This window comes from Manis pentadactyla, chromosome 7, assembly GCF_030020395.1.
Source record: "Manis pentadactyla isolate mManPen7 chromosome 7, mManPen7.hap1, whole genome shotgun sequence".
In the NCBI taxonomy this organism is placed as follows: Eukaryota; Metazoa; Chordata; class Mammalia; order Pholidota; family Manidae; genus Manis; species Manis pentadactyla.
In genome coordinates, this window is record NC_080025.1 from 130681506 (window position 1) to 130707093 (window position 25588).

The window sequence follows — 25588 nt, forward strand, 5'->3', positions numbered from 1 at the left end:
ACTGGCTAAATCTATCTCCCCAGATTCCTTCTCAGGGGAAGATGTAGCAGATGCCGAAGCTGTCTGGGTTAGTCTTGTCTGAATCATATTTTTTTGCCTTTTCATGTTGACAGGTGCTATTGACTGTCAGCTGGGAGGGCCAAAATTTTCACTTACTACTGGCCTTTCTTTACTGGGGCAACTGCGACCCCTAGTGGCTTGTGTTGGGTAATTGCGTGTAGAGTGGGTCTTTGTGTCTTGCCTGGCCGGAAGGGAGAAATTTCCCTTTCTGTGGGCGGAATTTGTCTCAGGCTGCTTCTCTGCTTTCGCAGCGCCCGGTGGGGTGATGGATGGGGGGGCTGCTTGACTGTTTGCCTCCGTGAGGGGTCTCAGAGCTGTTGCCCAGGGGGTTAGTGCACCCGGTTTTCCCTGTAATTTCCAGCTGCTGTACTGTGACCTGGGTTGTTTCCGTCAAGCTGTTAAGTCCCTGTCCCTTTAAGACTTTCAAAAAAGCCCCCGCTTTTCTTTGTCACAGGGGCATCAGCTTCAGCACCCGCTCTGAGGTCTACCCCCTGTTCTCCCAGTATCCAGGGCCCCCTGGGCATATACTGTGTCTGCGCTCTGGCCCGGATGGCTGGGGCTGGGTGTTCGGCAGTCCTGGGCTCCGTCTCCCTCCCGCTCTGCCTATTGTTCTCCCGCCGGGAGCTGGGGGGAGGGGCGCTCGCGTCCCGCAGGGCCGGGGCTTGTATCTTACCCCCTTCGCAAGGCGCTGGGTTCTCGCTGGTGTAGCTGCAGTCTGGCCACTGTCCTGCGTCTTCTGGTCTCTCTTTTAGGGCTAGTTGTGTTTGTTGTATTTTCAAAAGTATATATGTTTTTGGGAGGAGATTCCCACTGTCCTACTCACGCCGCCATGTTGGCTCCGCCTCTCCTAAAGATCTTTTTTTTTTTTAAATTTTATTTTGGTATCATTAATCTACAATTACATGAAGGACATTATGTTCACTAAGCTCCCCCCTTCACCAAGTCCCCCCCACATACCCGTTCACAGTCACTGTCCATCAACATAGTAAGATGCTGTAAAGTCACTACTTGTCTTCTCTGTGTTGCACAGCCCTCCCCATGCCCCCCCCCCACACTGTACATGTTAATTGTAAGGCCCCCTTTCTTTTTTCCCACCCTTATCCCTCCCTTCACACCCGTCATCCCCAGTCCCTTTCCCTTTGGTAACTGTTAGTGCATTCTTGGGTTCTGTGCTTCTGCTGCTGTTTTCTTCCTTCAGTTTTCTTTTGTTCTTATGCTCCACATATGAGTGAAATCATTTGGTACTTGTCCTTCTCTGCCTGGCTTATTTCACTGAGCATAATACCATCTAGCTCCATCCATGTTCTTGCAAATGGTAGGATCTGTTTTTTTCTTACAGGTGAGTAATATTCCATTGTGTATATATACCACATCTTCTTTATCCATTCATCTACTGATGGACATTTAGATTGCTTCCGTATCTTGGCTATTGTAAATAGTGCAGTGATAAACATAGGGGTGCATCTGTCTTATTCAAACTGGAGTGCTCCATTCTTAAGGTAAATTCCTAGAAGTGGAATTCCTGGGTCAAATGGTATTTCTATTTTGAGCATTTTGAGGAACCTCCATACTGCTTTCCACAATGGTTGAACTAATTTACATTCCCACCAGCAGTTTAGGAAGGTTCCCCTTTCTCCACATCCTCACCAACATTTGTTGTTGTTTGTCTTTTGGATGGTAGCCATCCTTACTGGTTATGAGATGATATCTCATTGTGGTTTCAATTTGCATTTCTCTGATGACAAGCGATGTGGAGCATCTTTTCATGTGTCTGTTGACCATCTGAATTTCTTCTTTAGAAAACTGTCTATTCAGCTCCTCTGCCCATTTTTTAATTGGACTATTTGCTTTTTTGTTTGTTGAGGTGTGTGAGCTCTTTATATATTTTGGATGTCAAACCTTTGTCGGATCTGTCATTTATGAATATGTTCTCCCATACTGTAGGATACCTTTTTGTTCTGTTGATGGTGTCCTTTGCTGTACAGAAGCTTTCCAGCTTGATATAGTCCCATTTATTCATTTTTGCTTTTGTTCCCCTTGCCTGAGGAGATATGTTCAAGAAGAGGTCACTCATGTTTATGTCTAAGAGGTTTTTGCCTATGTTTTTTTCCAAGAGTTTAATGGTTTCATTACATACATTCAGATCTTTGATCCATTTCGAGTTTACTTTTGTGTATGGGGTTAGACAGTGATCCAGTTTCATTCTCTTACATGTAGCTGTCCAGTTTTGCCAGTACCATCTGTTGAAGAGACTGTCATTTCCCCATTGTATGTCCATGGCCCCTTTATCGAATATTAGTTGACCATATATGTTTGGGTTAATGTTTGGAGTCTCTATTCTGTTCCATTGGTCTGTGGCTCTGTTCTTGTGCCAGTACCAAATTGTCTTGATTATTGTGGCTTTGTAGTAGAGCTTGAAGTTGGGGAGTGAGATTCCCCCCACTTTATTCTTCCTTCTCATGATTGCTTTAGCTATTCGGGGTCTTTGGTGTTTCCATATGAATTTTTGAACTGTTTGTTCCAGTTCATTGAAGAATGCTGTTGGTAATTTGATAGGGATTGCATTGAATTTGTATATTGCTCTGGGCAGGATGGCCATTTTGATGATATTAATTCTTCCTAGCCAGGAGCACGGGATGAGTTTCCATTTGTTAGTGACCTCTTTAATTTCTCTTAAGAGTGTCTTATAGTTTTCAGAGTATAGGTCTTTCACTTCCTTGGTTAGGTTTATTCCTAGGTATTTTATTCTTTTTGATGCTATTGTGAATGGAATTGTCTTCCTGATTTCTCTTTCTATTAGTTTATTGTTAGTGTATAGGAAAGCCACAGATTTCTGTGTGTTAATTTTGTATCCTGCAACTTTGCTGAATTCCGATATCAGCTCTAGTAGTGTAGGAGTGAGTCTTTAGGGTTTTTTATGTACAATATCTTGTCATGTGCAAATAGTGACAGTTTAACTTCTTCTTTACCAATCTGGATTCCTTGTATTTCTTTGTTTTGTCTGATTGCCATGGCTAGGGCCTCCAGTACTATGTTGAATAACAGTGGGGAGAGTGGGCATCCCTGTCTTTTTCCTGATCACAGAGGAAAAGCTTTCAGCTTCTCGCTGTTCAGTATGATGTTGGCTGTGGGTTTATCATATATGGCCTTTATTATGTTGAGGCACTTGCCCTCTATACCCATTTTGTTGAGAGTTTTTATCATGAATGGATGTTGAATTTTGTCAAATGCTTTTTCAGCATCTATGGAGATGATCATGTGGTTTTTGTCTTTCTTTTTGTTAATGTGGTGGATGATGTTGGATTTTCGAATGTTGTACCATCCTTGCACCCTGGGATGAATCCACTTGGTCATGGTGTATGATCCTTTTGATGTATTTTTGAATTCGGTTTGCTAATATTTTGTTGGGTATTTTCGCATCTATGTTCATCAGGGATATTGGTCTGTAGTTTTCTTTTTTGGTAGAGTCTTTGCCTGGTTTTGGTATTAGGGTGATTTTGGCTTCATAGAATGAGTTTGGGAGTATCCCCTCCTCTTCTATTTTTTGGAAAACTTTAAGGAGAATGGGTATTATGTCTTCTCTGTATGTCTGATAAAATTCCGAGGTAAATCCATCTGGCCCGGGGGTTTTGTTCTTCGGTAGTTTTTTGATTACCGCTTCAATTTCGTTGCTGGTAATTGGTCTGTTTAGATTTTCTGTTTCTTTCTGGGTCAGTCTTAGAAGGTTGTATTTTTCTAGGAAGTTGTCCATTTCTCCTAGGTTTCCCAGCTTGTTAGCATATAGGTTTTCATAGTATTCTCTAATAATTCTTTGTATTCTGTGGGGTCCGTCGTGATTTTTCCTTTCTCGTTTCTGATTCTGTTGATGTGTGTTGACTCTCTTTTCCCTTAAAAAGTCTGGCTAGAGGCTTATCTATTTTGTTTATTTTCTTGAAGAACCAGCTCTTGCTTTCATTGATTTTTGCTATTGTTTTACTCTTCTCAACTTTATTTATTTCTTCTCTGATCTTTATTATGTCCCTCCTCCTGCTGACCTTAGGCCTCATTTGTTCTTCTTTTTCCAATTTCGATGATTGTGACATTAGACCATTCATTTGGGATTGTTCTTCCTTCTTAAATATGCCTGGATTGCTATATACTTTTCTCTTAAGACCGCTTTTGCTGTGTCCCACAGAAGTTGGGGCTTTGTGTTGTTGTTGTCATTTGTTTCCGTATATTGCTGGATCTCCATTTTAATTTGGTTATTGATCCATTGATTATTTAGGAGCATGTTGTTAAGCCTCAATGTTTTTGTGAGCCTTTTTGCTTTCTTTGTCCAATTTATTTCTAGTTTTATGCCTTTGTGGTCTGAAAAGTTGGTTGGTAGGATTTCAATCTTTTGGAATTTAGTGAGGCTCTTTTTGTGGCCCAGTATGTCGTCTATTCTGGAGAATGTTCCATGTGCACTTGAGAAGAATGTGTTTCCCATTGCTTTTGGATGTAGAGTTCTGTAGATGTCTATTAGATTCATCTGTTCTAGTGTGTTGTTCAGTGCCTCTGTGTCCTTACTTATTTTCTGTCTGTTGGATCTGTCCTTTGGAGTGAGTGGTGTGTTGAAGTCTGCTAGAATGAATGCATTGCATTCTATGTCCTCCTTTAGTTCTGTTAATATTTGTTTCAGGTATGTTGGTGCTTCTGTGTTGGGTGCATATATATTTATAATGGTTATGTCCTCTTGTTGGACTGAGCCCTTTATCGTTATGTAATGTCCTTCTTTGTCTTTTGTTACTTTCTTTATTTTGAAGTCTGTTTTGTCTGATACCAGAATTGCAACACCTGCTTTCTTCTCTCTGTTGTTTGCTTGAAATATCTTTTTCCATCCCTTGACTTTAAGTCTGTGCATGTCTTTGGGTTTGAGGTGAGTTTCTTGTAAGCAGCATATGGATGGGTCTTGCTTTTTTATCCATTCTGTTACTCTGTGTCTTTTGATTGGTGCATTCGGTCCATTTACATTTAGGGTGATTATTGAAAGGTATGTACTTATTGCCATTGCAGGCTTTAAGTTTGTGGTTACCAAAGGTTCAAGGTTAGCTTCTTTACTATCTTACTGTCTAACTTAACTTTGTTATTGAGATATTATGAACATGGTCTGATGATGCTTTATTTCTCTCCCTTCTTATTCCTCCTCCTCCATTGTTCATATGTTGGGTGTTTCGTTCTGTGCTGTTTTTACAAGTGCTCCCATTTAGAGCAGTCCCTGTAAGATGCCCTGTAGAGGTGGTTTGTGGGAGGCTAATTCCTGCAACTTTTGCTTGTCTGGGAATTGTTTAATCCCTCATTCATATTTAAATGATAATCTTGCTGGATGCAGTATTCTTGGTTCGAGGCCCTTCTGTTTCATTGCATTAAATATATCATGCCATTCTCTTCTGGCCTGTAAGGTTTCTGTTGAGAAGTCTGATGATAGCCTGATGGGTTTTCCTTTGTAGGTGACCTTTTTTTTCTTTTTTGCTGCCTTTAATACTCTGTCCTTGTCTTTGATCTTTGCCATTTTAATTATTATATGTCTTGGTGTTGCCCCCCTTGGATCCCTTGTCATGGGAGTTCTGTGTACCTCTGTGGTCTGAGAGGCCATTTCCTCCCCTAGTTTGGGGAAATTTTCAGCAATTATTTCTTCAAAGACACTTTCTATCCCTTTTTTCCTCTCTTCTCCTTCTGGTACCCCTATAATACAGATATTGTTCCGTTTCGATTGGTCACTCAGTTATTTCTCTTAGAATTCTTTCATTCCTTGAGATCCTTTTATCTCTCTCTGCATCAGCTTCTCTGCATTCCTGTTCTCTGTTTTCTAGTTCATAAATGGTCTCTTGCATCTCGTCCATTCTGTTTTGAAGTCCTTCTAGATATTGTTTTATTTCTGTATTCTCCCTCCTTAGTTCTTGCATGTTTCTCTGAAAGTCCATCAGCATGGTTATGACTTTTGTTTTGAATTCTTTTTCAGGAAGACTGGCTAAATCTATCTCCCCAGGTTCCTTCTCAGGGAAAGATGTCGAAGCTGTCTGGGTTAGTCTTGTCTGGATCAAATTTTTTTGCCTTTTCATGTTGATAGGTGCAGTGGAGTGCTATTGACGTGTCTGTCAGCGGGGAGAGTCTAGACTTTTTCCACTATCTCCTGGCCTTTCTTTACTGGGACAACTGTGACCCCCAGTGGCTTGTGTTGGGCAATTGTGTAGACTGGGTCTCTGTATCTTGCCCGGCTTGTATGGAGGAAGCTTCCTTCCTGTGGGCGTGGCCAGCCTCAGGCTGCTGCTCTGCTATGGCGGGGCCCCAGAGGGGTAATGGACAGGGGGCTGTTTGGCTGTTTACCTCTGTGAGGGGTCTCAGAGCTGTTGCCCAGGGGGTTAGTGCGCCTGGAGTTCCCTGGAATTTCCAGCTGCTGGACTGTGACCTGGGCTGCTTCTGTCCAGTTGTGGAATCCCTGTCCCTTTAAGACTTTCAAAAAGCATTGCTTTTCTTTGTCCCAGAGGTGCCGGCTGCGGGACCCGCTCACAGGTCTTACTGTCCTGCTTCCCTAGTTTCCAGCACCCCACGTATGCACTGTGTGTCTGCGCTCTGGGGCGGATGGCTGCGGCTGCGTGTTTAGCAGTCCCAGGCTCCCTCTCCCTCCCTGCTCCAACTCCTCTCCTCCCTCCAGGAGCTGGGGTGAGGGGCCTAGGGTCCCGCCGGGGTGCTTCTTGTATCTTACCCCTTTCAGCAGGCGCTGGGTTCTTGCCAGTGTGGATGTAGTCTGGATGTTGTCCTGTGTCTTCTGGTCTCTCTTTTAGGGATAGTTGTATTTGTTGTATTTTCAAAAATATATATGCTTTTGGGAGGAGATTTCCACTGTCCTACTCACGCTGCCATCTTGGCTCTGCCTCCTGGAGAAGATAATTTTGAAGTATGAGATAATCTTTTATAGTGGTTGACTTATATATGCTTACATGATTGTATCTCTCTTTGTAGATATGGGTGTTTATCAATAAGTATGTAGATGGAGATTTAATTATTATTGAAATTTCTCCTAGAAAAATTACATTGTTATTGAGTTCCTGAAACTATTCTTTAATCCCATTTTCCATTATAATACTTGATTTGATAAGGATATCATATTCTAGCAGACATCGCATAGGAACAGAGGAGCCTATTTTCTTAGGATCTTGATTGATCCAATTAGATATTTGTGAGTATGGTGTTTGGTGCAGGCCAGTGAAATGAAAGGTTGAAACCTCAGTGTTCAAAGCAATGGACTGGGAGAGCTTCAGGTCAGGGATTGAAGTATGTGAATTATCTGTGAGGGAGGTGGAAACTCTCGGGATGTTGACCCTTTAAAGGAGTCATAAATGCAGAGAGAAGCTCAAGATGAAGCCTTGGTTGAAGAAGGCTTCCCTCCTCACAACACTTGAAGGGTGTTTTGAATAAGGTAGGGAGAGAGCAGACAAATGACCAACTAAGGTTTATAAGTGTCATAATCTTCCACCAACAGCTTTTTACAAAACTCACCTAGATGAGGTCTTACTGTTGCAGTAGCCATAACCAAATATTTGCTTATGCTTTTAATGCCTTTCTGTCAGTTTTGATAACTATGCCTTTGTCTATGAGCCCAGTACATCCAAATGATGTGTGTGTTTCAGTATTTAGTAGTCTGCTTTTGACCACAGGTCCTGAGTTAGAATAGTATGACTTTTGCAAACTGTGGTGATAATGGTCAGTGAAAACAATCTTTGGCTAACTAATGACATCTCATCTTTTTTTTTTTTTTATATGATAATTCCATTTGTAATAAAGCTTCTATTTCACATCAGTGAGTTCAGGATGGGCTCTTCAAAAAAGAGTATTAAGAAAATGGGCTATTTGGGGATAAAAGTTACATCCATATACTACATCTAATACCAAAATAAATTCCAGGTGAATTAAACTTTATTTTTTTATTTTTTATTTTTTATTTTTTTTTTTAATAATTATTTTTTATTGAAGGGTAGTTGACGCACAGTATTACATTACATTAGTTTCAAGTGTACAACACAGTGGTAGAACATTTATATACATAATTCTAGGTTCCAGCTATCACCCTACCAAGCTGTTACAATATCTTGACTATATTCCTTATGCTATACATTACATCCCGGTTACTTATTTATTTTACCATTGGAAGTCTGTCCTTTTTTTTTTTTTTTTTTTTTTTTTTTGTGAGGGCATCTCTTATATTTATTGATCAAATGGTTGTTAAAGACAATAAAATTCTGTATAGGGGAGTCAACGCTCAATGCACAATCATTAATTCACCCCAAGGCTAATTTTCGTCAGTCTCCAATCTTCTGAGGCATAACAAACAAGTTCTTACATGTAGAACAAATTCTTACATAATGAATAAGTTACATAGTGAACAGTACAAGGGGAGTCATCACAGAAACTTTCGGTTTTGCTCATGCATTATGAACTCTAAACAGTCAGTTCAAATATGAATACTCATTTGGTTTTTATACTTGATTTATATGTGGATACCACATTTCTCTCTTTATTATTATTATTTTTAATAAAATGCTGAAGTGGTAGGTAGATACAAGATAAAGGTAGAAAACATAGTTTAGTGTTGTAAGAGAGCAAATGTAGATGATCAGGTGTGTGCCTGTAGACTATGTGTTAATCCAAGCTAGACCAGGGCCATAAAACATCCACGTATGCAGAAGATTTCTCTCAGAACAGGGGGGGTGGGGTTCTAAGCCTCACCTCTGTTGATCCCCAATTTCTCACCTGATGGCCCCCCTGCGACTGTGCCTGTCTTAGGTTGTTCCTCCCTTGAGGAATCTTACCCGTCTCTGGCTAACCAGTCATCTTCCGGGGCCATACAGGGAAATGTAAAGTTGGTGAATGAGACAGAAGCCTTATTGTTTGAAATGGTTAGCTTTTTACTTCTTTGCATATTTATGCCCTGTGGCTTCTATGCCCAGCATTTGTCTTGAGGTATCTTTACCACTTGGAGGAGTTATGATACTCGGTAAATTTGATATGAGGCACGAATTCTATTTAAGGGTTGTAATTAGGAAGGAAGAAGAAAAGCTATAGAAGTAGCAGACGGAAGAAAACCTGGGAAGATTGATTATTTCTTTGACATATCTTCTTGTAGAGTAACTTCAGCATATATAGGTTTTAAGCTACTACTTAAATTGCGCACACACATTAACATAATAGGAGTATAGTTACATAACCAAAGCATATCTGTAATTACCAGCCATCTCCAGTGAAACCAAGTAAACCAGTTAGGCACCTTAGGCATTTGTGAAAACTTATCTATGATATGGTGGATATTGTCCAACTGAACTTGAACAGTCTGAGAGAAATCAGACAAATTAAAACAACCCATTCCTGGGGACTGTTCACATGCCATATGTTCTTTTAACAGTAAATAGTCTGTAGTTGTAAGAGTTTGGAGCGCTACAATTTGCACTTCTCCAAATTCTTGGTTGAGTTCCAACAGTATAGATCCAGTCAAATTTGTTGTTTTACTGTATGCACAGGCCAGCTTAGATATCTCCTTCCTCATTCCCATGGCAAGTCCAGGAACTGGTGGGATGAGTGCATCTACAGCTGTAGCAGTGCGTGGATCTTTGTTGGGGTTTTTTGATGACCATCTTCTGGCATGAGTCTTCCAGAGAGTGCTGATGTTGGAAGTTCTCTTTCATATCGTATCTTAGTTCATTTTCGGGGTAGCCCAATTAGGCTTTGATCCTCTGTATAAACAAAAACAGACCCTTTGCCTACACTTTTATATGCCCTTTATACCCTTGTGTAGAACTCGTTGGAGGTCACCACACAGGAACTGCCCTTTTTTTTTTTTTTTTTGCTTTGTTTTTGGTATCACTAATCTACACTTACATGACGAATATTATGTTTACTAGGCTCTCCCCTATACCAGGTCTCCCCTATAAACCCCTTTACAGTCACTGTCCATCAGCATAGCAAAATGTTGTAGAATCACTACTTGCCTTCTCTGTGTTGTACAGCCCTCCCTTTTCTCCTACCCCCCCATGTATGTTAATCTTAATACCCCCCTAGTTCTCACCCCCTTATCCCTCCCTACCCACCCATCCTCCCCAGTCCCTTTCCCTTTGGTACCTGTTAGTCCATTCTTGAGTTCTGTGATTCTGCTGCTGTTTTGTTCCTTCAGTTTTTCCTTTGTTCTTATATTCCACAGATAAGTGAAATCATTTGGTATTTCTCCTTCTCCGCTTGGCTTGTTTCACTGAGCATAATACCCTCCAGCTCTATCCATGTTGCTGCAAATGATTGGATTTGCCCTTTTCTTATGGCTGAGTAGTATTCCATTGTGTATATGTACCACATCTTCTTTATCCATTCATCTATTGATGGACATTTAGGTTGCTTCCAATTCTTGGCTATTGTAAATAGTGCTGCAATAAACATAGGGGTGCATCTGTCTTTCTCAAACTTGATTGCTGCATTCTTAGGGTAAATTCCTAGGAGTGCAATTCCTGGGTCAAATGGTAAGTCTGTTTTCAGCATTTTGATATACCTCCATACTGCTTTCCACAATGGTTGAACTAACTTACATTCCCACCAGCAGTGTAGGAGGGTTCCCCTTTCTCCACAGCCTCGCCAACATTCGTTGTTGTTTGTCTTTTGGATGGCAGCCATCCTTACTGGTGTGAGGTGATACCTCATTGTAGTTTTAATTTGCATTTCTCTGATAATTAGCGATGTGGAGCATCTTTTCATGTGTCTGTTGGCCATCTGTATTTCTTTTTTGGAGAACTGTCTGTTCAGTTCCTCTGCCCATTTTTTAATTGGGTTATTTGTTTTTTGTTTGTTGAGGCGTGTGAGCTCCTTATATATTCTGGACGTCAAGCCTTTATCGGATGTGTCATTTTCAAATATATTCTCCCTTACTGTAGGGATCCTTCTTGTTCTATTGATGGTGTCTTTTGCTGTACAGAAGCTTTTCAGCTTAATATAGTCCCACTTACTCATTTTTGCTGTTGTTTTCCTTGCCCGGGGAGATATGTTCAAGAAGAGGTCACTCATGTTTATGTCTAAGAGGTTTTTGCCTATGTTTTCTTCCAAGAGTTTAATGGTTTCATGGCTTACATTCAGGTCTTCGATCCATTTTGAGTTTACTTTTGTATATGGGGTTAGACAATGGTCCAGTTTCATTCTCCTACATGTAGCTGTCCAGTTTTGCCAGCACCACCTGTTGAAGAGACTGTCATTTCGCCATTGTATGTCCATGGCTCCTTTATCAAATATTAATTGACCATATATGTCTGGGTTAATGTCTGGATTCTCTAGTCTGTTCCATTGGTCTGTGGCTCTGCTCTTGTGCCAGTACCAAATTGTCTTGATTACTATGGCTTTATAGTAGAGCTTGAAGTTGGGGAGTGAGATCCCCCCTACTTTATTCTTCTTTCTCAGGATTGCTTTGGCTATTCGGGGTCTTTTGTGTTTCCATATGAATTTTTGAATTATTTGTTCCAGTTCATTGAAGAATGTTGCTGGTAGTTTCATAGGGATTGCATCAAATCTGTATATTGCTTTGGGCAGGATGGCCATTTTAACGATATTAATTCTTCCTAGCCACGAGCATGGGATGAGTTTCCATCTGTTAGTGTCCCCTTTAATTTCTCTTAAGAGTGACTTGTAGTTTTCAGAGTATAGGTCTTTCACTTCTTTGGTTAGGTTTATTCCTCGGTATTTTATTTTTTTTGATGCAATTGTGAATGGAGTTGTTTTCCTGATTTCTCTTTCTGTTGGTTCATTGTTAGTATATAGGAAAGCCACAGATTTCTGTGTGTTGATTTTGTATCCTGCAACTTTGCTGTATTCCGATATCAGTTCTAGTAGTTTTGGGGTGGAGTCTTTAGGGTTTTTTATGTACAGTATCATGTCATCTGCAAATAGTGACAGTTTAACTTCTTCTTTACCAATCTGGATTCCTTGTATTTCTTTATTTTGTCTGATTGCCGTGGCTAGGACCTCCAGTACTATGTTAAATAACAGTGGAGAGAGTGGGCATCCCTGTCTAGTTCCCGATCTCAGAGGAAATGCTTTCAGCTTCTCGCTGTTCATTATAATGTTGGCTGTGGGTTTATCATAGATGGCCTTTATTATGTTGAGGTACTTGCCCTCTATTCCCATTTTGCTGAGAGTTTTTATCATGAATGGATGTTGAACTTTGTCAAATGCTTTTTCAGCATCTATGGAGATGATCATGTGGTTTTTGTCTTTCTTTTTGTTGATGTGGTGGATGATGTTGATGGACTTTCGAATGTTGTACCATCCTTGCATCCCTGGGATGAATCCACTTGGTCATGGTGTGTGATCCTTTTGATGTATTTTTGAATTCGGTTTGCTAATATTTTGTTGAGTATTTTTGCATCTACGTTCATCAGGGATATTGGTCTGTAGTTTTCTTTTTTGGTGGGGTCTTTGCCTGGTTTTGGTATTAGGGTGATGTTAGCTTCATAGAATGAGTTTGGGAGTATCCCCTCCTCCTCTATTTTTTGGAAAACTTTAAGGAGAATGGGTATTATGTCTTCCCTGTATGTCTGATAAAATTCTGAGGTAAATCCATCTGGCCCGGGGGTTTTGTTCTTTGGTAGTTTTTTGATTATCGCTTCAATTTCGTTGCTGGTAATTGGTCTGTTTAGATTTTCTGTTTCTTCCTGGGTCAATCTTGGAAGATTATATTTTTCTAGGAAGTTGTCCATTTCTCCTAGGTTTCCCAGCTTGTTAGCATATAGGTTTTCATAGTATTCTCGAATAATTCTTTGCATTTCCGTGGGGTCCGTCGTGATTTTTCCTTTCTCGTTTCTGATACTGTTGATTTGTGTTGACTCTCTTTTCTTCTTAATAAGTCTGGCTAGAGGCTTATCTATTTTGTTTATTTTCTCGAAGAACCAGCTCTTGGTTTCATTGATTTTTGCTATTGTTTTATTCTTCTCAATTTTATTTATTTCTTCTCTGATCTTTATTATGTCCCTCCTTCTGCTGACCTTAGGCCTCATCTGTTCTTCTTTTTCCAATTTCGATAATTGTGACATTAGACCATTCATTTGGGATTGCTCTTCCTTTTTTAAATATGCTTGGATTGCTATATACTTTCCTCTTAAGACTGCTTTTGCTGCGTCCCACAGAAGTTGGGGCTTAGTGTTTTCTTGTCATTTGTTTCCATATATTGCTGGATCTCCATTTTGATTTGGTCATTGATCCATTGATTATTTAGGAGCGTGTTGTTAAGCCTCCATGTGTTTGTGAGCCTCTTTGCTTTCTTTGTACAGTTTATTTCTAGTTTTATGCCTTTGTGGTCTGAAAAGTTGGTTGGTAGGATTTCAATCTTTTGGAATTTTCTGAGGCTCTTTTTGTGGCCTAGTATGTGGTCTATTCTGGAGAATGTTCCATGTGCTCTTGAGAAGAATGTATATCCCGCTGCTTTTGGATGTAGAGTTCTATAGATGTCTATTAGGTCCATCTGCTCTACTGTGTTGTTCAGTGCTTCCGTGTCTTTACTTATTTTCTGCCCAGTGGATCTATCCTTTGGGGTGAGTGGTGTGTTGAAGTCTCCTAGAATGAATGCATTACAGTCTATATCCCCCTTTAGTTCTGTTAGTATTTGTTTCACATATGCTGGTGCTCCTGTGTTGGGTGCATATATATTTAGAATGGTTATATCCTCTTGTTTGACTGAGCCCTTTATCATTATGTAGTGTCCTTCTTTATCTCCTGTTACTTTCTTTGTTTTGAAGTCTATTTTGTCTGATATTAGTACTGCAACCCCTGCTTTCTTCTCACTGTTGTTTGCTTGAAATATGTTTTTCCATCCCTTGACTTTTAGTCTGTACATGTCTTTGGGTTTGAGGTGAGTTTCTTGTAAGCAGCATATAGATGGGTCTTGCTTTTTTATCCATTCTGTTACTCTGTGTCTTTTGATTGGTGCATTCAACCCATTAACATTTAGGGTGACTATTGAAAGATATGTACTTATTGCCATTGCAGGCTTTAAATTCGTGGTTACCAAAGTTTCAAGGTTAGCCTCTTTAGTATCTTACTGCCTAACTTAGCTCACTTATTGAGCTGTTATATACACTATCTGGAGATTCTTTTCTTCTCTCCCTTCTTGTTCCTCCTCCTCGATTCTTCATATGTTGGGTGTTTTGTGCTGTGCTCTTTCTAGGAGTGCTCCCATCTAGAGCATTCCCTGTAAGATGTTCTGTAGAGGTGGTTTGTGGAAAGCAAATTCCCTCAGCTTTTGTTTGTCTGGGAATTGTTTAATCCCACCGTCATATTTGAATGATAGTCGTGCTGGATACAGTATCCTTGGTTCAAGGCCCTTCTGTTTCATTGTATTAAATATATCATGCCATTCTCTTCTGGCCTGTAGGGTTTCTGTTGAGAAATCTGACGTTAGCCTGATGGGTTTCCCTTTATAGGTGACCTTTTTCTCTCTAGCTGCCTTTAACACTCTTTCCTTGTCCTTGATCTTTGCCATTTTAATTATTATGTGTCTTGGTGTTGCCCTTCTTGGATCCTTTCTGTTGGGGGTTCTGTGTATTTCCGTGGTCTGTTCGATTACTTCCTCCCCCAGTGTGGGGAAGTTTTCAGCAATTATTTCTTCTAAGATACTTTCCATCCCTTTTCCTCTCTCTTCTTCTTCTGGGACCCCTATAATACGGATATTGTTCCTTTTGGATTGGTTACACAGTTCTCTTAATATTGTTTCATTCCTGGAGATCCTTTTGTCTCTCTCTATGTCAGCTTCTATGCGTTCCTGTTCTCTGATTTCGATTCCTTCAATGGCCTCTTGCATTCTATCCATTCTGCTTATAAACCCTTCCAGAGTTTGTTTCATTTCTGCGATCTCCTTTCTGGCATCTGTGATCTCCTTCCGAACTTCATCCCATTTCTCTTGCGTATTTCTCTGCATCTCTGTCAGCATGTTTATGATTCTTATTTTGAATTCTTTTTCAGGGAGACTGGTTAGGTCTGTCTCCTTCTCTGGTGTTGTCTCTGTGATCTTTGTCTGCCTGTAGCTTTGCCTTTTCATGGTGATAGGAATAGTCTGCAGAACTGGGATGAGTGACGGCTGGAAGGACTTCCTTTCTTGTTGGTTTGTGGCCCTCCTCTCCTGGGAGAACAGCGGCCTCTAGTGGCTTGTGCTGCGCAGCTGCGCGCAGACAGGGTTTCTGCTTCCTGCCCGGCTGCTATGGAGTTAATCTCCGCTGTTGCTGTGGGCGTGGCCTGGCTCGGGCAGCTGCTCCAAAATGGTGGAGTCGCGTTGGAGCAGGAGCTGCTGGGAGGCTATTTATCTCCGTAAGGGGCCTCCCTGCTCCCTGCAGCCCAGGGGTTAGGGTGCCCAGAGATCCCGGATTCCCTACCTCTGGATTAAGTGACCCGCCCTGCCCCTTTAAGACTTCCAAAAAGCACCCGCCAAAACAAAACAACGCCCACCAAAAAAAAAAGAAAAAAAAATTTTTTTAATTAAAAAAAAAAAAAAAGTTTTTAATAAAAAAAAAAAAAAGGTGGTCGTTCGTTTTTCTTTATTCTGCGGTGCCAGCCTCAGGCCTCTGCTCACCGGTCTTTCTGCCCTGTTTCCCTAGTATTGGGGTCCCTATCCCTTTAAGACTTCCAAAAAGCGCTCGCCAAAACAAAACAGCAAAAAAGCAAAAAAAAAATGGTCGCGCGCTTTTCTTATGCCCTCTGTCGCCCAGCCTCCAGTGCCTGCTCACTGTTCTTGCTGCCCTGTTTTCCTAGTATCGAGCGCCCTGCACTCTGGCCCGAATGGCGGGGGCTGGGTGTTCAGCCGTCCTGGGCTCCGTCTCCCTCCCGCTCTGCCTGCTCTTCTCCTGCCGGGAGCTGGGGGGAGGGGCGCTCGGCTCCCGCGGGGCCGGGGCTTGTATCTTACCCCCTTCGCGATGCGCTGGGTTCTCTCAGGTGCGGATGTGTTCTGGATATTGTCCTGTGTCCTCTGGTCTTTATTCTAGGAAGGGTTGTCTTTGTTATATTTTCATAGATATATGTTGTTTTGGGAGGAGATTTCCGCTGCTCTACTCACGCCGCCATCTTCTGCCCCTCCTCGAATTAAACTTTTTAATGTAAAAAAATGCTTAACAGGCCTTTTGCACAGGACGCTGCTTTGGGAGATCACACTGGACACAGCACCCCTCTTGGCACCCCGCCAGCTCCCAGAGCAGAAGTCTGGGGCTGAAAGGCGCGGGGATCTCGCAGCAGCAAGAGGCAGACCCCCTAGCGCAGGGCGCTCACAGCGAACAGCACATCTCATCTTTAATGGAAACATCTTGTTCTGATGACATGACATCTGATCCATGAAAATTTTTTTAATACAACACCAAGAATTTTCTCTCCATCTCTTCCATGAACTTTCTTTGGGGCTGTGGATAAAATTGTAACATTTCCAGACTATTTTGCCTGGCTTTTGTACATCTGCATTTCAATGGGTGCTCAAGGGTATAGAGAAGTATGGCTTTAGTGCATTGGCATCATTCCTCAGGGGGTGGAGAGCAGTTCATTTCCTTATCAATGTGTAATTACCTGGGTAAAGGAGAGCTCATCTGTACCTGAGAGGTGAGGGGAGGGCCAGTTTTGCTTCTGCTGGAGCATGAAAGAGAAGGGCCCGGATTGCAGTTTGTGAGCAATAAATGGATTTTAAACTTTATTTCTCTCTTTGACTGATTTTGGTTTTCAGAGGTATTTTGCCCCGGGATTTCCTCTCCCCAGACTTACAGGGGCCCAGGTAATTTGCTCGACCTCCCAAGTTCCTGAGAGGACCTTAAGCTCCTTCTGATTCTTCTAAGAATTTAGTATTATTGTAAATCACATTAGTGTTTTCAGATTTCTTTCTAATTGCTTGATAGTATAATAAGAAAAGCTTGTTGTTCTATAGTTGGATTCACTTCAATAATGTAAAAAATGTTATAATGTAAATAATGTAAAAAATAATGTTATAAACGATTAGTAGCTTGGATAACTTATCACATTTCCTCTCTGAAAGTCTGAGATTGCTGTGAATTTGTGATTGTGTTCTACTTAATTGCTATTAACCGCTGCTGAAGTCTCTCACTTATTCACTGTGTACTTATTGCCCATAAGCAGCATTTAGTTAAGGATGAATGAATAATCCCTTCTTTGTGTGTTCAGTGGATGGATAAATACTTTGACGTGGTCTTCCTCAACTAGAGTTTCTTTAAAATGGGAGACATGCTGAAGAAATTATTTCAAAAATACTTTTTCCACACCAGATGGCTTATTTGGTAGTTGTATTATGTTTGGCAATTGCACGACAGATTATGTCTTAAAATATATAAATTGAATAGGAAGATACATTTCTTAATATCCATGTATGATTGGTTTAAGTTAAAGGTAAAACTAATGGTAGTTGTCTAGTAATTTGAATGTACTCAGGTATATGACTGAAACTTGGATGGATTTCAGTGATTAAACCTCTCTAATGATAAATCCCTCAAAAACAATGTATTCTTGTATGGGGCTAAGAAACCATCTTCTGAGTTAACATAGTGTAGTTGTTTTAAAATTGTGTCCGTTGTCTACAACAGTGAGAGGCCTGAAAATGTTTAAGAAATTGACCAATTAAGATTCCTAGTCCTTCCTTGAAAGCTTTGACCAGGGTGCCTCAAGTTTTTTGTCTTTTTTCTTATATGTTGGGATTCAGTGTAAGGTTTTTTTTTTCCAAGTGTTTCTCTGTATATTTTTGTGTTTTTTGATTCTTATACATGAAATTGTTGTTCATATTTTGTGTAATTTATAAAAAGTTAAGTAAAATCTTTCAACCTCAGCCCTGTTCCCCTGCCCAGAGTATCCATTGTAAGGATTTTAGTGTGCAACCTTCTAGTTCCTTTCCTGTGCATTTAGATGTGTGTTATGTGATTTGACATATTTCCAGATTTTGCTCTTTCAAAAATGTTACAGTGAGTAGTTTTATGAGCATTTCTGACCACTCCTTTAAAAGAGGCATCTGGAAGAGGAATTCTTTTGTAGAAGGATAAGCCTGTTCAAAATTTGAATATGGAAATTTGAATTTGAATAGACTACCAAATTATATTCTAAGGTTTTTTACCAGTTCATACTCCATCCAGTAGTCTATGAAAGAATCCGTTTCTTTACATCCTTGACATCATTTCATATCAATTAAAAAAAAAACTTGGTTGGCATTTATACCTGATTACTAGCCAGGTTTAGCATTTTTTCTACATTTACTTGACATATGTGTTTTTTTTCCCTAAATTCTTAAGCGCCTAAAACTATTTCATCCTTAACCCCTTTTTAAAGGGTTGATTGCCTGTTTTTGCTTCTTTTTAATGATTTTTTGGTATTCTTTATATATTCCAGATGTAAATGCATTATAAATACTTTTTTTCCTCCCTGGTCTGACACTTAGATAATATTTAATTTGGGGGTAAAAGATTTATTTTCTAAAAGTAATTTTGAATTCACTAACCTAGTAATATTTTTGATGGCATGATTTCTTCCAGATGGAAGGAAAATTGAATCTTTAAAAAGATTCTTAAGTAGATACTGAAGTTTTCCTTGGGTAATCTCTTCAAGAGTTTTTGAAGTCCTTACAAATTTTATGTTTCTCAACTTAAAAATAATTAAATAAGGAATAATTATCATCCTCACTTAGTCTGAATAGCTATCCAGCTCAATTAGCCATCTAAAAATTTTCCTATCAACATAAAATTTCAAGATTTTATTGTCTTTTAATTAATGTTTCAGATCTTTAGTTACTAAGTAGCAACTTGACTCCAGTTTTTCTTCTTAGAATTATTCAGCTTTATGTCCCTTCTGGATGGGTGGTGAGTGGGCATCATCTGTGCTTTTTAGAAAGAGGAACAGATGGTTAAAAACTTGCTGTAGGTTGTACCACAGCAGAACCAGATATTAGAATCTCTGTGTGTTGAGATATGCTGTCAAGGTATAAAAGACACTGCTGTGCAAATAGTGCTTGGTATCTTATCTAGCAATACACGGCCCAACATACAGTATTTACCGTGGAAAGTATGAGAATCAGTTCTGCGTTCTGTTCCTCAAGACCTCCATGAAGAATTACCACCTGGCTGGTGCCTGTAACAGCATGGCTTGGAGAATTCTAGCATGACTAGTTGACTTTTTTTTTCCCTATCAGGGCAGCTACTGGTGAGGTATAAAGTATAAACTAGAATTTAAATAAAAATAAATACCTCCTAAAATAGAAAATCAACAGATACACAATTATTTTTATCCATGGCCACAAAGGTACCTAACTGAATGTGTAGTGACATTTCTTACCTGTCCTTGAAATCTTAATGTCTTTTTTAGTAAAATAAGTGAAATATGGAGTATATCCTGAGACAGTGTTTTCCAGCTTTAGAGCACATCAGAATACCTGGAGGGTTCGTTAAGACACAGACGGCTGAACCCCATTTCCTTAGATTCTGATTCAGTAGGTCTGGGGTAAGGTCTGAGAATTTGCATTTCCAACATGTTCTTAGGTAATGCTGATGCAGCTGGTCCAGGGAACACACTTCGGGAACCACTACTCGAACCCTTATAATAAAATGAAGACTGGGAGTGCTAGTCAGGATAGCCTGGTTGTTTCTGACCAGCCATTTTTATTGCTTCTTTTATACAATAGCACTTAGAAATTATCTCCCTGGAGAACATCAAACCTAATAGAATTATGTTTGTGCATTAAGAGACCATCAACTTTACACCTTTTCCTCTGAGCCTAGAGCAATTTGAAAAGAGACATTCCCATCAAATGATATAAAACCTGTAGTTATAGTAACAAATTAACAGTTACCAGGCTCTATAGCTGAGTGTTTGTACAAGTCTCCTTCATTTGGGTTTTATGCATCAATCACAGAACTGGAGATGGGAGAATGTTTAGGAAAAGGATGTAAGACTAGTTTCCCAATTCTGTTACTCCACTAGGGATTTCAGACTAATTTTGAGTTGAAAACAAGTAGTCAGTTTAGATACTTAAAGGCATACCAAATTCTTGAAAAGAATAAAATATTGAACATATTATTTCTGTGTTGGTGTTTAGCTGTACATTAGTGTTCTCTGAATTTTTATCCTAGACTTTGTTTTTGGCCTTGAGTAGTTTAAAAGGACATCTCCTGAAACTGCTGGTTGCTGAGTCAGTGTCCATTTACCTGCCTCCTCCTTTTTTTCTACTCCTGATTGTATTCTAGGTAGTAATGTTCCCAGTTTAAAAGAAAAAACACATTTCTAATGTGTTTTGCAGTTAGGTGTCCAATGAAACATAATATAACCTGAGGTAGTTGGTTAGAACTTCTGAGAAAACTCCATAGAAGGCCCGACTCAGCTGCCGGATACCCTCTCACCACTCTTTCTCTCTCTGCTTGGAATTTGAATGTGATGGCTACAGTGTCACCAGCCATCCTGCACTGTGAGGCCGTCTTGAGATTGGAAGCCAAGCACCAATGTTGGCGGAGCAGGAAGGAGTCTCAGTCCCCGATGAACACAGCATTCCGGTCCTGGGCCATGTACTTTCAGGTTGGAGAGAGAAAGAAGCTTCTCTCTCATTCAAACGATTTGTCCATTGTTATTTGCAAGCAGATCTTGCTTTTAATATTGAATATAGCATCTGCTCTCTTTTTAAAGAAGGTTGTATCTCTAGAACCAATGAGATGTTTTAACTGTTGACCTTGTAAGTTCATTATAAATTATTCCACACATCTGACTGGATGCCCATCACCTTTTTTTTCTTTTTCTTTGCTTCCCATGTAATAGCATATTTTGGAGTCCGGTACGCCTGTTTTATTTTTAACAACTTTGAGGCATAATTAAAATTCACCCATTTTAAGGGTACAATTCAGTTATTTATTTATTTACTTACTTAATTTTAGTGACTTTACTGAGTTCTACAAATATTATCGCAAAGTAGTTTCAGAACATGTTTGTCCTCTCCATTTATTTGGGCCCATTCACAGTAATTCCTGTCCCAGCCTCAGATGTTTACTAATGTACTTTCTGTCTCTGTAGATCTGCCTTTTGGGATATTTCATATAAATAAAATCCTACAGTTATACGGTCTTTTGTGTCTGGCTTCCACATTTACAGAAAGGAAATATCTTTTGCCTTGTGCTGGTTTCTGGGTGGCTTCTTTCACTTCGCATAGTTTTTTTGAGTTTTATTCATGTCTAGCATGTATCAGTAGTTCATCTTTGTTGATGGATAGCATTCTGTTATATGGACATACCACAATTTGTTCATTCCTTTATCATTTGATGGACTTTGAGTTGTTACCATGTTTTGGCTATTCTGAATAATGCTGTTAAGAACATTTCCTCTGCAAGATTCTAACACACCTGCCTTTGAACCTTAGCTTCTCCACTTAATAGTCTGGGACCTCAGTTAAGTTGCCAAATTGCTTATCTTTAAAAGATGTGAGTCCCTTATCTCTAAAAGATGATACAGAGTCACTGTGAGGATTTAATGAAATACTCTAAGTTCATTTATTAAGAAATCTAAACACTGGAGGCTTACCAGCAATAGAAGCATACATTAAAACCAAATCAGACCATCACAGTGATTTTCAGTACTGCACTGTGGGTGGTGATAATGGGCCCACAAGGCTGCAAATGACTGATGAGTGTTATCATGATAGCTTGTTCAGTTCGTGACGGACAGAGTGGTACAGAGCACAGCAGAAGCTGTAGGGATTGTATTAGGATGCTCCTGGTAATGCATAAGTTGTGACACTTCGGGTGTTCACGTGATTTGGCAGGTAAAAATCATCTGATAGTTCTAAATCGTAATGTGCAAATACCTATTTTAATTAGGAAGACAGAGTTGAAGATAAAGTATATGAAACTTTTGGCCTTATGCTTAATGTTATTTTAATCTTTTAAAGTTTTAGCCATTTTCTAGAAAAAAGCTTTTTAAGATTTCTTCTTATCTTGCACACAGTATTTTAAACATAACTTTATTGGTAATGTCTAGTCATTGTGATGAACCCCAAACAGTTTACTGCACTAAGATTTTGGTCTGTTTGTCCTTGATTCAAATCATCCAGTTTCCTGTCTTTTCCTGTTCATAGGCCTGCTTTAATTTAATTTTCATTTGTTTATTGTCTTTCTTTCTTGTGAGGCATTGTCTTCTTAGCTACTTTTTTCTAGTAATCTTTTTCATCCTTTCCTTTAGACATAGAAATTGAATATAAGAATGTGTTGCTCTGTGTAAACTAAATAGACCTGAGTGCGTAGTAATGCTTATGAAATTATGTTTCGTAACATCTATCTTTTCCCCTGAGAGGCCTTTTTCATTTACTTCCAATTCTTGATTGTTATCTAGGTTCATAAAATTGCTGGGTATATGTGATCTGTATCTGCTCTCCAAATTGCTAGACAATAATTGGGCAAAGGACAAAATTAGTTGTTGCATTGAGTTGTATTTTTCTAGCACATCTATGGCTGGCTCAGGACCCACATGCTTGTGATTTATATATGTAATGTGATACCAAAAATTTACTGAGTGTTATGTTCAGACATTGTTCTGAGTGATATATGTGCAATAATGATAGTGATAATATTTTTGTTACTATTTTGTAATTTAATCAATTTAGTTCTGATATTCAACTCATTGGAACATTCTCTATTTACAAACAGTAGAAATTCCTCCAGGTAATTCCTGATAAATACACTTCTGGAATGAATGTTCTAGAAAATTTGACAGAAGTGTTTTTCTGTAGCATGAGAGAACCCTTTCAGTACCTTAATTATTGATGAGGGCCTACCTAGCCTAGATTTAAAAGAGTATCCATGGAGACAACAAGAAGCACCAAAGTTCTTAAAAGGAGAATAATAAAACTATAGAAATGTATAACAAATAATAGGTTAATATTCTTGAGTTGATCAGAAAGAAACAAAATTCTTAGGACTTACATTTAGGGGTACTTGGAGCCAGGCAGTGTAATGAGAAAAATCTGGGTCCTGCAGGAGAATATGGGTTATTTTTGATCTGTTATTTTATGTCTGTTATACTATAGTAAATTATATTCTCTGCATATAAGGAAATTTTTCTCTGATGCATTGGACTAGTGATATTGTGAATTTTTTGTTGCCACCACCAGTTTATTTTTGATTATTCATGAGAGGTTCAGATTGTTAATCCAGGTATTAAACTTTAGTTCTTATTATATTAATGTCAAAAGAATAGAATTTTAGAGCATTTTGTTGCTTTAGTACACATCCCTACAAGATAGTTGACTTTGATTACTAGCTGCTCATTTTTTGTGATATAACTTTATACTGTTATTGGTTTTGATTATTATACTGTGAGAGGGAAAAAGAACTGGAATAATATTTTTTTGCAACCAGTTAATATTGAAACATGTTGCTGTACATTGCAGGAACTTAAGAACATACTTTCTTTAGATAGGCTATAAATCTTTATGTCCAGTGACCATGTAAGTCACTCCATCAGTAGTACAGGGCACTGATTTTGTATTTTCCAATGGCATTTGTTTGTCATCAAATCAGATTTTTACAGTAGCAAAATTAGATGTTCCAAGATAGCTAGTGTCTAAGGATCTTATCAATAGCATGCCTTCTTGCAATTTATTTTCATTATCCAGATAATGAAAACATACCACTGAAGAGCCTTATTGTCAGTAACTCTGGTTTCATCATCTGAATAGGAAATTTGTCTTTGATGTTAATTGACACATTTCATCAATACATCTTTGAATTGAATCATTGCTCAGTGCCAGCATTTTTAAAATAATGGAAGATTTTGATGCATCCCTATTGAAATTACAGTCTCTAATGTGGGTCTTATGCCATTCTCAGCAACTGTACAAACACTGAAAGGTTAGGGGAACTTTTTCATTTGTTTGTTTTGTTCTTTTTGCCCTTAAAAAAATTGTATTTTAAAAATACAGCTTCATTGGCATATAATTCACATAATCATACAATTCACTCCATTAACAATTCAATGATTTTTAGGATAATAAGAGTTGTACAACCATCACCACAGTCAATTTTAGAACATTTTCATCATTCCCCAGAGAAGTCCTATATCTCTTACTACCGACTCCCCTTTTCCCCTCATCCCCTCTAGTCATGGGCAGCCACTAATCAACTTTCTTTCTCTATAGATTTTCCTTTTATGGACATTCATATAAATGGAATCATATACTATGTGATGTAAATTTATGACTGGCATTTTTCACTTGTCATTGTGTTTTCAAGGTTCATCCATATTTTAATACACATCAATCCTTCATTCCTGAACAGTATTCCATTGTATGGGTATTTTATTTATATATTCATCTGTTGATGGACATTGGGTTCTTTCCACTTTTTGACTACAGTGAATAATGCTGTTATGAATATTCTTGTGTAAGAGTTTGTGTGTACATGTTTCGTTGTGCTTAGGTTTATACCTAGAAGTAGAAAGGTTGGTTGATACAGTAACCCTATCTTTACTGACAAACTACCTGCTCCTTTTTTTATAGAATTTATATCACTGACAGTAGAAAACACGCATTTAAGATATGTTTCCTTTAGGTTATTGTCTTCAAAGTGAGTTGTTTATCTTTTTTCCTTCTAACATGTGAGCCTGTCCATTTATGACGTGGGTCAGTCATTACCTACCATGTACATGTATATCCACCTAACTCCATTCTTTCAACTCCAAATGCATATATCTAGTTACATATCCTTCTCATGAACCAAGGGATATGAGATATAATCATAAATAATTTGATATTGGACAAGAGAGACTAAATGAGTAGGTCTTCATAGAGTTTTAGGAGTTCAATCCATTTAAATGACAACGTTGTGGAGATGGATTGTGGTGATGTTTGCACAGCAGTATGACTGTATTTCATGCCACTCAAGTGTACACTTTAAAATGGTTGAATGGCAAGTTTTATGTGTTTTGCACAATAAAAGTATATTCACTGCAGCTATGAAATATTGGTAACTACTCAAATGCTTTAACAACAAAGAAACTGTAGGTGAGTAAACATTTTATTAAATTTTAGAAAGTATTAAGGAATAGCTTAAATGTTGGAGAGTATTTAATAATAAGAAATACTTGTGTTATAAATGAAAATGATACGTTCAGTACCTCAAACTTGTAAATAAAATATATAAAAACAGGTGTGTGTTATTTTTCAAACCATGAGAAAAGTTAAAAAAAAACTCAGAAGGAAAAAAAGCCAAGCCAAGAGGATCAATATTGAATTTTTTCATAGGAAATAATTTGACAGAAGTTGACTACAACCTAATTGGCCTTCAAATAACTGTAAACAGTTCAGAGAAGTTGGGCATTTCTAGGAAGTCAGGTCTGCCAGCCAGTGCCATTAGGAAGCAGTTTTCACATGAAGTTTCTCTTTGTAAAGCAGACCACTAGACCAATGGGAATGAATCGACATTTCAGTTTCCTTAAGAACTTAGTGTGTGTGATAATTTAGTGTGGAATGAATATAGTCAATGATGGCGCTAGAACA

At 38.8% G+C, this 25588-nt stretch overlaps 1 protein-coding gene across 5 annotated transcripts in view; it reads left to right on the forward strand.

Annotated features, from left to right (window-relative positions):
• The window catches only part of EXOC4 (exocyst complex component 4), a 797616-nt gene that overhangs the window by 261205 nt on the left and 510823 nt on the right, over positions 1–25588 (forward strand). The window contains exon 10 of one of the 5 annotated variants that reach the window (XM_057504776.1): positions 20498–23244. The exons of the other annotated variants lie outside the window; for them this stretch is intronic. Coding sequence (XP_057360759.1) covers positions 20498–20775 — 278 coding nt within the window. The 3' untranslated portion in view covers positions 20776–23244. Of the gene's footprint in view, positions 1–20497; positions 23245–25588 lie in introns of those variants that run through there. 5 annotated transcript variants of the gene reach the window in all.